The sequence below is a fragment of the Marmota marmota genome, unplaced genomic scaffold (genome assembly GCF_001458135.2).
Source record: "Marmota marmota marmota unplaced genomic scaffold, marMar, whole genome shotgun sequence".
In the NCBI taxonomy this organism is placed as follows: Eukaryota; Metazoa; Chordata; class Mammalia; order Rodentia; family Sciuridae; genus Marmota; species Marmota marmota.
The window spans coordinates 17,342,837-17,355,648 of record NW_026000101.1 but is presented as its reverse complement, the minus strand read 5'-3'; the positions used below and the strand labels follow the sequence as shown (position 1 = coordinate 17,355,648).

The 12,812-nt window shown below is 36.2% G+C and overlaps 1 protein-coding gene across 11 annotated transcripts in view; it reads left to right on the top strand.

Annotated features, from left to right (window-relative positions):
* Unc13b (unc-13 homolog B) overlaps positions 1 to 12,812 on the top strand; it is a 208,967-nt gene that overhangs the window by 124,340 nt on the left and 71,815 nt on the right. For all 11 annotated transcript variants that reach the window (XM_015492377.2, XM_048783434.1, XM_048783433.1 and 8 more), the window contains 2 exons: positions 1,017 to 1,331; positions 3,304 to 3,394. In XM_015492377.2, the coding sequence (XP_015347863.1) occupies positions 1,017 to 1,331; positions 3,304 to 3,394 (406 nt within the window). The remainder of the gene's footprint in view (positions 1 to 1,016; positions 1,332 to 3,303; positions 3,395 to 12,812) is intronic.

Below are 12,812 nucleotides of genomic sequence, written 5' to 3'. Positions count from 1 at the left end.
GATACCAGTAATAAAATGAGGACTCCTGACTTGGGATGCAGATAACATCAAGTCCCTCTGTCTTTATTAGGGCTGACTCCTTTAGATGATAGGACTATTAGGCTCAAGGGGGTATCATGGATACTGCCCTTCTTTCCACCACTGTGCCATTTTCACCACTTTCCCTACCACAACTAACTCTCATTGTGGGGGGACAGATTTTTTTCTCAGCATGGGAATTCAGGTGTTTGAGAGAGCGTTGGGCTAACCTTATTTCAGATATGGAGATGCATTAATATGACTATGACCCAGAAGGGTTAGATTTGTTGACTTTATCCATAACTGATTCTTTCCCTGAGAGAAACTTATATACAAAGGAGAAGTTCATCTTTGGGATACTTCTGTATCCCAGGGGTATAGGTATACTGTAGCATTTATGTGGATGAGACCACTCCTTTGTGGAATTTCTTGGTCTTGGCCTCTATCTCCCAATGGCTTCCATTAACGCATCCTACAAATGTCTAAGAGGTAATTGAAGGAACATGTTCCTTCTTATTTGATTATGCTATGGTATAGGTGTACACATTTATAATTGTAGGGAAATAAATAAGGACTTCAGTTTATTAAATAATAGAAAAAGTAGATTCATTCACTCCACTATGTGGAAATTAGCAAACTTTAATCACAGCCACTGGACAAGTTTATTTAGAAGACAAAAGAATTTTAGGGATAGGCAGTAGTCATTTTACTATTTCTATTGAAAAATAGCATGTTAAGATAAACTGTTCTTAAAGGGTAGGTGTAGGGCTGAAGTTAAATGCTGTGGGAGAACCCAGCACATTGCTTTTTCCCTATTGTGGTTCTGCTTAATAGAGACTAGTTTTCTAGATTAGGACGTTTGGTCCTCTCTTCCTAGGAACCTCCTGTTTGTGGTTATTGCCCTTGATGTAATGTTTATTTCCTGAATTTATCTATACTTGTACCCTGGTCCCTAGTTTGCATTTATTTACTCATCTGTCTTCTTTTAAATCTTACAGCCCCACCAGCAGTAGTAGGTATGGCTCCTCCTGTAATGTGAGTCAAGGAAGCTCTCAGCTGAGTGAACTAGACCAATATCACGAACAAGATGATGATCGTCGGGAGAGGGATTCAATTCATTCCTGCCACAGCTCTGGTAGTCTCTCCAGAGATGGCCAGGCTGTCTTTGGAGAACAAGAAAAAGCCTTGGAAGTTACAGGTGAAACAGAGAAGGGGAGAGCTTGTGAACCCAAAGAGATGAGAGAAGATGCCATAGCCCATCCTCCCCCAGATCTGGTGCTACACAAGGACCATGTCCTAGACCCCCAGGAGAGGTAGGTGATGACTGTCCCACATGCTTCCTCAGTACCTGCCCTGTGATATTACTGAATATAAGAGTTTTTCATTTGTTTCTTTGCAGCTGGGTATGGTGGGGTGCAAGACATCCATGCTGAAATTTGCACTGCTTCCTTTGATTTTTTTGGTATAATTCCTAAGATATTTGGGAGTTCTCTGAAGTCAGAACACTGAGTTCTCTGGAGTTAGTGAGCTGCAGTCTGCTAAGGCTTCTTGTATCTGCTGTTCTTGATCCTGCATATGGCAGTTTCTGAGTCTAAAACCCCACCTGAGCCCTGCATTCAGTGGGGCTACTTTGGGTGCCTTGCCGGTTTCCTAGTCTATTGTTTTAACTTCTTTTGTAAACAGTGTTGTTGTTTGTTTTATGCTTCCTGAGAAAAACTAGGACAGAGTAAAGAATTGATCAAGAGGACAGATTTAACTCACCCCTCTGTTTCCCCTGGGCTTGGCAATGTATTTGGCAATATGAAACCATAAGAAGAAAATTTTAAAATTTGTCACTTTTAATAATCTTATAATGGAGCTTAATACAGACTTTGAATATTATTACTATTATTGACTTAAATTGGTTAGAGTAGCTGAGGAGGGATTGGAGTATAGCAGGTCTCTCAATCTAGGCATTATTGATATTCTGGGCCGGCCAGATAATTGTTATAGGAAGCTATTTATGCATTATAGGGTGTTAGTAGCCTATCTGACCTTTGCACATTAGATGCTATTAACAACCTCCAGTTTTGACTACCACAGTATCTAAAATAATGATAGAATAAAGTCTGTCACTAAAAAACCAAAAGCAGTAAATGCCAGTTACCTGGTAAAAGTTAAGGAATTGTTGGGGCTTCTCTTCCACCACTAGATGAATGAATGAGTCACATACTTCTCTGAAGACATAAACTTACTATCTCTTGTGGTTCATCTAGTAGGCAAGACACTGGATCACTGAGCTCTGGACCAGCACCAGCCTTCTCACTGGATTAATGTTCCATTGAAAGGCTGGCTCTTTGTGGAGCTGAGATTTGGCAGCTACTTTTCTCAGGGTTGAGCTCTTGGTAGAGAAACAGAAGTGCCCAGAATGAGCACCTATCTTTTTCTTCCGGTTTTGTCTTCTCAGGTTCTCTCTGTGCATGTGAAGCCTAGTTCTACAAATGTTTTAGAATAGTTGACTCATTTAGATGACTTCAGAGTCTAGCATGCTTTTTGCATGTACGGGTAGTGAATGTTTGTCATCTGCCTTGGCTATAGGCTCCAAAGGAAGGAAGGTGAAGCAGTAGCACCAAGAATTAACTGTATTCCAGTTAAAAATGTGGCTGATGACTTGTTCTAATACAAAGTAGTGTTTCTCTGATATTTATTGTTCATTTTTTCTGAGGGTGTTCCAGAGGCAGACAGCTCAAGGATCAAATCATGGAAGGAAAGGGCTGTGATTTATTTATTTATTTATTTGGCACTTTTTATGTAGTTTAGGAATTGGTACATCTTCTAAAATAGTGGAGCAGGAACGGTTTGCAGGAACAAAATTCCTCCCTAAGGAAGCTATGTGGAACCCCCGAAGAAGGTTGGTGGTCTCAAGAAGTAAGTGAGAGGATTATTCCACATATCTCTGACTGGTTTCTGTGGTTGACATTAACTTAGGGCCCTTGCTATTACTTCTAGTGTCATGATTCCTGACTATCCTAATGAGCCACCTCACTGGGTAATTGAAAAAAGGAGAAGCAAAAGTAGGAACAGATGAAAAGCTAAAAAAGAATTGTCATTTTAGAGAGGAATTGTTTGCACATTAAGTATTCAGGACAATGCTGTTTTAGTGGCCTGAATCACTAAACAAGTGTAGGCATGAGTACAAATCATTTTATTTTAGATATTTGGCGATCTTGCTTTAAGCCCTGTCCCCTGTAACTCATGTTTTTTTTTTTTTTTCTTGCCCCCAAATATTCTTTTCTTTGTTACAAGTTTTCCTGAGGAGAATGCATCTTCACCATTTACCCAAGCCAGAGCACACTGGATCCGAGCAGTGACCAAGGTCCGACTCCAGCTGCAGGAGGTAGGGAATCTGTTCTGATACTGGTTGGGACAATTTTTCTTTTGAAATTGAGAGACATATGGTGCTGGAGAAGCAGTCAGTGATTAGTCATCTTCTTACAGTGTGCTTCTTGGAATGCATGGCAACTAAACCAGAGACTTAAGATAGGGGAGATGGCCTTAGCTTTTTTTCTGTGCTAATTAATGAAAATCAAATAGAGCTAGTGGGTTGAGAGCTTGAAGGTAAAGTTTTATGTTTATTTTCAGTACCATCATCTCTTTGAAGTCACAGATGAGAGCAGGGGACCATTTCAAGGCCTCTTGGATCACTTCTTCCTTAGCCAGTTCAAATATTACTGGCTGATATTGTGGGGCCAGAAATAGGTTACAGAAATTTTTATGGGGTCACTAATTTAAGGCCCAAAACATCAATACATTAAGATCTGAAAGAGTATAAAAAAGCAAAAATAAAAATAAATATTTTTAAATTTTCTGTGTTATGAGTTTGACATGTCCTTAATCTGTGTGTCAATAGATAGACTCTAGTCTTCAGGCAGAAGGGATAGTTTTAAGTGATGACTTAAAACCTGTCAGTAGTATATAACCTGTAGATACACTTTCGCATCCTCTGACCCAGATGCTTCAGCTATCAGCATTTCACATTTGCTTTATCTGCTTTTGCTGTATTAGGAATAGTCTTTCTCTAAACTACTTGTGAGAAAGTTGGAAGTATGGTATTTTCTCTTCTAAATGCTCTTGTATTTCCCTGAAAATGAGAGTACTCTCCTGAGTAACCACAATTAAACCATCCAAATCAGGAAAACAATAATATTATAATCAGGACCCTGTGCAAATTTTGCCAACTATTCTGACAGTGTCTCGTTTTTCTTTCTGATTCAGAATCTAATCCAGGATGACATGTTGTATTCAGTAGTCATGTCTGTTTTTTTATTTTTAGTTATAGCTAGGCACAATACCTTTATTTTATTTATTTATTTTTATGTGGTGCTGAGGATTGAACCTAGCACCTTACATGTGCTAGGTGAGTGCTCTACTGCTGAGCCACAACCCCAGCCCTAGTAGTCACATCTCTTTAGTCTTCCCTTAGTCTGGAATAGTTCTTCATCTTTTCCATCTTTAAATGTTTAAAATGGTACAGGCCTTTCATCTTGTAGCATGTTCTTCAGTTTGGATGCATTCAGTGTTTACTCATGTTCAGACTCAGGCCATGCTGTCTTGATTGGAATTACACAAAAACTGTGCTGTGCTCTTATCAGTGCATTGCATCAGGAAGTATAAGATGGCTACCTGTTCTACAATTTGTGATAGCCTTAATCATTTGGTTGAATTTATATTGTCCTGGTTTCTTCATTGTCAAGAGATCCCTTTTTGGGTTGGGGTTGTGGCTCAGTGGTAGAGCGCTTGCCTAGCACGTGTGAGACACTGGGTTCTATTCTCAACACCACATAAAATTAAATAAAATAAAGATATTGTGTCCACATACATCTAAAAATATTGAAAAAGAGATACCCCTCTTTCCCTTTGTAATGGGTATGTGTTTTGTAGTAAGATCCTCTTAGACTATTGATACCGTGTGCCTCATCAAATCTCTACCTACCACCTTAGTATCCATTGATGACTTTTTTCTGAGGTTGTCACCACTAATGGTGGTTGTCAAGTGGTAACTTTGCTTTCATTATCCTTTCTACATTAATTAGTTGTTGTTCTACTATAAGGAGATTTCATTTTCTCCTGTTAATTTAATTATGTTAGTATGGACTCATGGATTTCTAATTTATGATGTGAGTTGTAATCCATTACTATCATTTATTTTGATGGTCAAATTGTTCTAGCCTCAAGTTAAAGGACCTTAAGTTTGACCCTTCAGGGAAAAGATAGTATTTTAATAATTATTGAAAAAGTAACTGCTTTGGAGAAAGCATTTTGAATACAGATGTTTGAAATCCTTCTTTCTGTATATATGTGTACATCTGATCCTTTGTTACTCAAAATGAGTGTTACTAATAAAAACTCAAAACTGTGTGGCCTAAAATCTTGGAAAGAGAGTATTAACATATTTAAAATCTTTCTAATGAAAAATTTCAGTGAGGTTTGAAATTGGTAAAATATAAAAAATATTTTGACCCTTTCATAAGAACAATTGACTGACATCAGAGAAGATGAAATTTACTAGCCAAATTTCAACAGAATCTTTTAAAAATTGGCATGTAGAAACCAATTATACTTGATGTATTGGTATCCTTCACTACGACAGCTGTGAAAACCAATTTATTGAAATAATTAAATGTGAAACCAAACCTTCAAGTCATTCTGCAACTAAATATTATTTTACATTTCTTTCACTGATAAAAATTAATACTGCCAGTATTTTTAGTGACAGCAAATATTTTTATCATTAATATTTTTAAAAATTTAAATGATTGTTTTTATGCTTTTCCATTTTAACTTTCATAATGTAATTAACATTAATACAATTTTATGTGTGTGTAATTTTTAAATGAATCTACACATATTGAGAGGAATATGGTAAGAAATTTCTGTGGGACAGGGCTGCTCAATCACAACACTGAGGGCCTGATGTAGACCAATATGAGGTAAACTAAAATTTAAAGTGAACATTTATAGAGTGAATGTCATTAATACTATTTTTTTCAAAAGTAATGATCTTGTAATTTTTATTTAAAAGAAAGTAAAGTCATATTCTCCATGTAAAATGAAAACTCGATGAGAAAAATAAAAATATATTGGAACTGATATAATTTAAAATATGACTTTTTCTTTTTGAGAGAATTCAGAGTCTTTCAAAGGAAAAAAAAATATACCTAAAAATAGTTGCTAAAGCTTGGAAGCAGCTGGAGAAAAGACATAGTTTATCCAGGAGTAACTACTATTGCTACTTAAGTACTATTGCTACTTGAGTAAGAGAACAATAGTAAAAGAATTCTTAGCATGGGTAAAGTAACTGGCAGTTGATGAGTCATGGCCAGCCATAGTTTAAAGCAATTCAGGAATTTGAGCCAGGAGAATTGCAAGGCCAGCCTCAGCAACTTAGTGAGACCCTTTATCAAATTTTAAAAAAGGGTTTGGGATGTAGCTCAGTGGTAAAGCACCTCTAGGTTTGATCCCCAGTACCAAGAAAAAGAAGAAGAAGAAGAAGAAAAAAAAGAGGGATCTGATAGAAGCAGAATTGCACCATGTACACTTGAAATGAGATTTGCTAAAGATTGGTTGAGTTTATGAGAACAAACAAAGTAAACATAGCACTAAGGATTTTTCCACCCTAGTAATCAAAGTTCTACCTAGTCATGCCTTTACCCCTCTGCCTAAGATAATAATTTTTGTTAGTTTCTTATCATTATAGAATTTCATTATATAAGCATAAGCAAATATGAATGTTTTCTATTTTACTCCTTTTATATAAAAGGCAGAATATTATATACACTGAGAATATCTTTTTCTTTTTTACTTAGTAATCCTTTCATATTAGCTCTAAGAGAATTTTCACTTTTTGAAGCTGTATAATATTCCATTCTATGAATGTACTGCAAGTGTTTAGCAAATCCTTTGTTGATATTCATTTGTTTCCAGTCATTTGATGTAACAAACCATGTTAGAAACGAGAAACCTTTTTGTGTATGTTATTTTGCATGTGTACGAATATATCTGAGGGAAATAGAGATTTGTAATTTTAGTACATATGCCAAATTGCTGCTCATTTTGTCAGTGACTTAAAACAACAAAGAGTTGTTTCTTACCCATGCTACATGTTATATTAAAGAGTTCTGCTTTAAATTGTCTTACCTCTGTAATCTTATGGAGTAGCAAGTACCCAGCACTGGCCAGTCACAATAGTAAAGGGATAGAAAAGATACTAAATAAAAGAGAACATACAAAATGCACTCTGGCTGTTGAAAATTCTGCCTAGAAACTTCATGTCATTTTTGCTCACATTTCCCTTGCTAAAGCATATCCCTAACCCCACCTATTTAATTTAGGTGAGTACCATGATATACCTTCATAGGAAAGAGGATATTTGTGAATGACTTTAATGACTGTCCCAAAGATATATAATGCCTTCCATAGGAGGTGTCCCAATGTATACTCCTAAGAAGGATACCATGAAGGTACTTTCTCTTCCATAACCCCCCATTGGCGTGATTGATCAAACTTTTGCTACTCTATTAGGTGCTAGTGTCTCAGTAGTTTAAATTTGTAGTTTCTATTAGTAAAGTTGAGCATGTGTGTATATATATATATATATATATATAGACTATTAAGTAATTACTTTCTGTGAATGGCCTATTCTTTGCCCATTTTCTGTCAAGTTGTTAATATTTTTTCTTACTAATTCTCAGGAGTGTTTTATGTTTTAGGGAAATTAACTCTTTGTTATTATGTGAGTTGCCAGTATTTTTCTCAGTGAACCATTTTGAGGAAATTTTTTATGCTTAATATGAGGCACATTTTCCTAACCCAGAAAAATGGGGAGAATAATAGTATCTTTCTCTTGGCATTATAAATTGTTTAATAAGTCTATGATTTTTTAAAATGTCTCAGTGGCTTTACATTGCCTTTATGATAAAATAAAATCCTTCATGATCCACCTCAGTACAATTCAAAGTGTGATTCATGAATTAGCCCAACCCAGGAACTGTTTGTTTTTAGTCTTTGATGAAATAAATACCCATATTGAAAGTAACCATTTAGAGGCAATTTCATTTGCCATAACATCAATCCTATCAATCGCTCATTGAATAGGATATGGACGAAAAATATCAGACTGTGACATACTGGGAATATAAAGCCAAGTCTTAACAAAGAGTAGTTTGAAAAACTGATGTGGATCCTACCTTAACTCTTGCTACTACCCTGTTTGATGAACACTTCCAACATACATAACTATATTTTTCAAAATTTCTCAGAGACTTTGCATTTGCCCTTTCCTACAATTAGAATATTCTTTCTCTTAATTCACCTAATTTTTCATTCACATCTTTAAAAACTCAATCAGGTGTCAGGTTTTTGTTTTTGTTTGGAGGGGGCAGTGTTTCCAGATTCTCTCTCTTTTTTTTTTAATATGTAGTTTTTTAGTTGTAGGTGGACACAATACCTTTATTTTATTTTTATGTGGTGCTGAGGATCGAACCCAGTGCCTTATATGTGCCAGGCAAACACTCTACCACTGAGCTACAGCCACAGCCCAATATTTTATTTCTATGTGGTGCTGAGGATCAAACCCAGGGCCTCATGCATGCTAGGCAAGCACTCTGCCACTGAGCCACAACCCCAGCCCTCCAGATTCTCTGAATGCCTTTTCTAGATTGACATTTACCATGATGTAATGTAGTTACTTGTTTACTTATATGCCTGCCTTGCCTTTTTTCTTCTATAAGTTACTTGAATGTCAAACCTATGCTTTTTTTTGCTGGTATTCTAGAGCTTAGTATAGAATGTGGCAAAGAGCATTTAGCCAACCTTTTATAGATACTTAACTAGCAAAAAAGGCCCATCATTGTTTCCACAGAAGTTTCTATGTTCTTTTTTATCTTCTCATTAATCCTATTTTTAACTTTTCCCAACGCCCAAGACTTAAAGCCAACAATAGCAAAATATTAAGTATTATCATTATTTGTTTTCTTTTTTTAATTTATAGCTGTTTTCTTATGTAATTTATATATTATGAATATAAATTTACTGAATTTGTATCACAATATGAGTGGAATTTTTATTTAGTTTTTATAAACTTTGTTTTGAACTTCAGTTTACTCTTCAGTATTTTTGAAAACATTTAATGATTATTAATAGATTACTAATATTCCATTTCATAAATGTCCCATAACAGTTATTCTTTATTATAGATGTTATAATAAGCATGATCATATGTAAATCTATTTTATTTCTGATTATTTCTTTAGCTTTCCTAAAATGGAATTCAAATAAATTATTGAATTAAAGAGCATATTCTTTTAAAAAACTTCTGATGAGAAGCCAACCCTGTTGGCACATACCTGTAATCCCAGCAACTCAGGAGGTTGAGGCAGAAGGATAACAAATTCAAAGGCCATACTGGGCAACTTAGTAAGACCCTGGCTCAAAATAAAGTAAAAAGGGCTGGGAGAGTAGCTTAGTGTTAAAATGCCTCAATTGCCATTTTCACAAGAGGAAAAAATAAATAAATGATACTCTTGATGATCTTCTGAATTTATTTTTGAAAAAAGTTTTCCAGTTTGTGCTTTCAGTATTTGAATGTACTGTACCAGAATTATTATTTTAGAAAATATTTGTCAGTTTGACCAAAGAATAGTATCCCATTGTTTTAATTTACGTTTCTCATTATTTGTGGTTTTAGTGTTTACCATATGTTTATAGTTGTTTATACTTACTTAGCTGATATTGCATTAAATAGACTTTGAGGAAGTACCATAGAAACCTAGCTACACTTACGTCATTCCTATAAGACTGTCAGCTACTTGAGGGAAGAAATTCTATAGGGTCATGTCTATCCTCTGGCTGAGTACCTGGCCATATGCACTTAATAAATATTTAATGACATTGCTAATGCTGATGAGGTAGTAATGTTGGAAGTGTGGGAGGGAATGGATATGAATCTGTACCTTATTTGGCTTAGCTGCAGAAAAGTCTGGGGGAGGAGGTGAGACTTTTAGCTCTAGAAACGGAGACTGCGGTGGCAGCAGGTGGGTGGGTGTTCCAGGTGGAAGGGACAGTGAAGGAGAAGGCATGGAGGTAGGCCATAAGGAACGCTTGACAGGAGCTCCTGGGCTATTGAAGAAAGCTGAGAAGGAGAGCCTTGGTAATGAGGGACAGAACTGAGGAAAGAAGCCTCTTGTTTAAATGGAGCAATCCTAGGAGGTCCAAGATTGCTGCTGGTCAGCCTGAGAGCATTTTCTCAGGCGTGATCACTAAGGCGCAGAGAAAATTGGCGCTCTCTTACAAAGCTCTGTTTTCACTTGTGATTCCCTCCCAAGCAAAGAGAATCCCTTCTTGTCCTATAATTGAAGCTTGAAAGGGTTCCCTTTTTAAGGGGAAATGAGCTCAAAGAGAGGTCATTAGGATCCCGCCTCTTAGACTTAGCACCAGGAAAAACATTCTTTCTGTAATCTCAAACTCCAGGATATTCTCTGATCTGCTACTTATCTTTTTTGTTTCCTGCTACCATTGTTATTGTTATTGTTAATAGTTTTATGTTGTTGGTGGTAGTAGTAGTTGTTGATTTGAAGGTTTTAGGACCCCTCCTTGAGGACTTGGGTGTTTCCTGTCTTAAATTCCACTACCTCAACTCTTTACCCTCACTCTCATGGAGGCCACCAATTTCTGATCTCTCCTTTTTCTTATAATCTTTTAGCCCTCTCCCTACCATTGCTGTTATAACACTTAAAATATTAGAGAATTATCTTAAATAAGTAATATATGTAGAAACATAAAATTAAAAAATATGCATAATATACTTTTCCTCCTTTTTCAGGCTCCCAGGCCTGTAGTCACCCTTTCCCCATTACCTTATTACCTGTATCTTATCAGTCCAGAGATAATCCACACAATTAAAGCACGTGTGTGCACAAATGCACGTTTGTGTGTATTAACAATCCTCTTCTTTACCTTGCTTTTTTCATTTCATGCTATATCTTGGAGATATTTCCTTATTTGTACAAATAGAGCTACTGCTCTATTAATAGCTATAGTTTTTCTATTACCTTATATAGAGTTACTGCCTTTTAAAACAGCTATATAGTACTTTTTGTAGCTGTATTATAACATATACAGTATCTACTATTTATGAATCTTTGTTTCTAATATTGTTGCAATGCAAATCCTACCTGTAAGCCTTAATACTTCATAACCTCTCTTACAGCGTTTGACACCCTTTGAGCTCATGGTAAACCTTTCCCTGGAACAGGCCCTTTACTGCTTGACAAGGGCCCTAGCTGCTGCTACCCTAGTGCTGTGAGACAGCCCTTCCTCCCAATAGGCTCCTTCTAGTCTTTGGCAAACTGAAGAGTCCTTACCTGATATCTGAGACAAGAATTAATACATTCTGTGCTTCTCACCTTGACTGAAACCTGAAGCTCCCTTTGGTAGAGACTATATATTCTTGTTTTGCTTCATGTATTAATGGACAAGATGGAAGCCTTGGTTTCTTTGGCTTCCTCTGTTACTTCCAAACCGTTACTAGATCACCACTTAACCCATTCTTGTACCCACATTTCTTGTTGCAATTAGATTACAACTTTCCCATAACCCTCCATTTGTTCATTGAAAACCCTAGTTTCTATATCATAGGTTTTCTTTAAATCTCAACTACTGCCATAATAATTATCATCCTAAGGGCTGGGGTTGTGGCTCAGTGGTAGAGCAGAAGCATGTGTGAGACACTGGGTTTGATTCTCAGCACCACACATAAATAAATAAAATTAAGGTCCATTGACAACTAAAAAAAAATTTTTTTTAAATTATCATCCTAATAACTATATTTATTGAATACAGCTATCTCTTAGGTATTATGTTAGGTGTTTGACATATATTACTCAATGCATTTCTCATAGTAATTCTATGAATTAGACTTGTATTATTAGGACCATTCTATAAATTAAGGAACTTAATATTTAAGAAGATAGAAACTTGTAGCTGGGCATGGTGGCTCATGCCTGTAATCCCATGGCTGGGGAGGCTGAGGCAGGAGGACTTCTAGTTCAAAGCCAGCCTCAGCAAAAGTGAGGTGCTAAGCAACTCGGTGAGACCCACATCAAGCTGGGTATGTGGCTCAGTGGTTGAGTGCCCCTGAGTTCAATCCCTGGTGCAACCCCCAGTCCCCAAAAAGAAGACAGAAACTTATTCAGCTAGCCAGAGTTAGAGCTGAGATTCAAATCTAGATTTATTTAATTCTTTACCACTTGCTCTGAATCTCTGATTTCATTTACCCAAACTCAGTCTGAAAATATTACAGGGAAAATTCTAGAAACAAAATAATTCATAGTTTTAAAATTAAATGCTATTCTGAGCAGCCTGATGAATCTTGTGCCTTCCTGTTCTTTCCCCCCAGGATGTGTATCATCGTTTTGTCTAGTGTATCCATGCTGTATATGCTACCAGCCCATCAGTCACTCAGTAGCTGTCAACTGTCACATTATTGCACTGCCTATGTTCAATTAACTCTTATTTTACTTAATAATATCACCCAAGCACAGGGTGGTAATGATGCTAGCAATTTGGATATGCTTAAAAGAAGTTGGAAAGTGCTTCCTTTAAGTGGAAAGGTGAAAATTTTAGATATGTATATATGCATGTTTAAGAAAAACATATTATATATAGGGCTCTCATATATTAAGACCCTCTCTGGGGGATCTTGTGATGTATCCCCAACAGATAAGGGGGACTACTTTACTGATTTCTTTATATATATA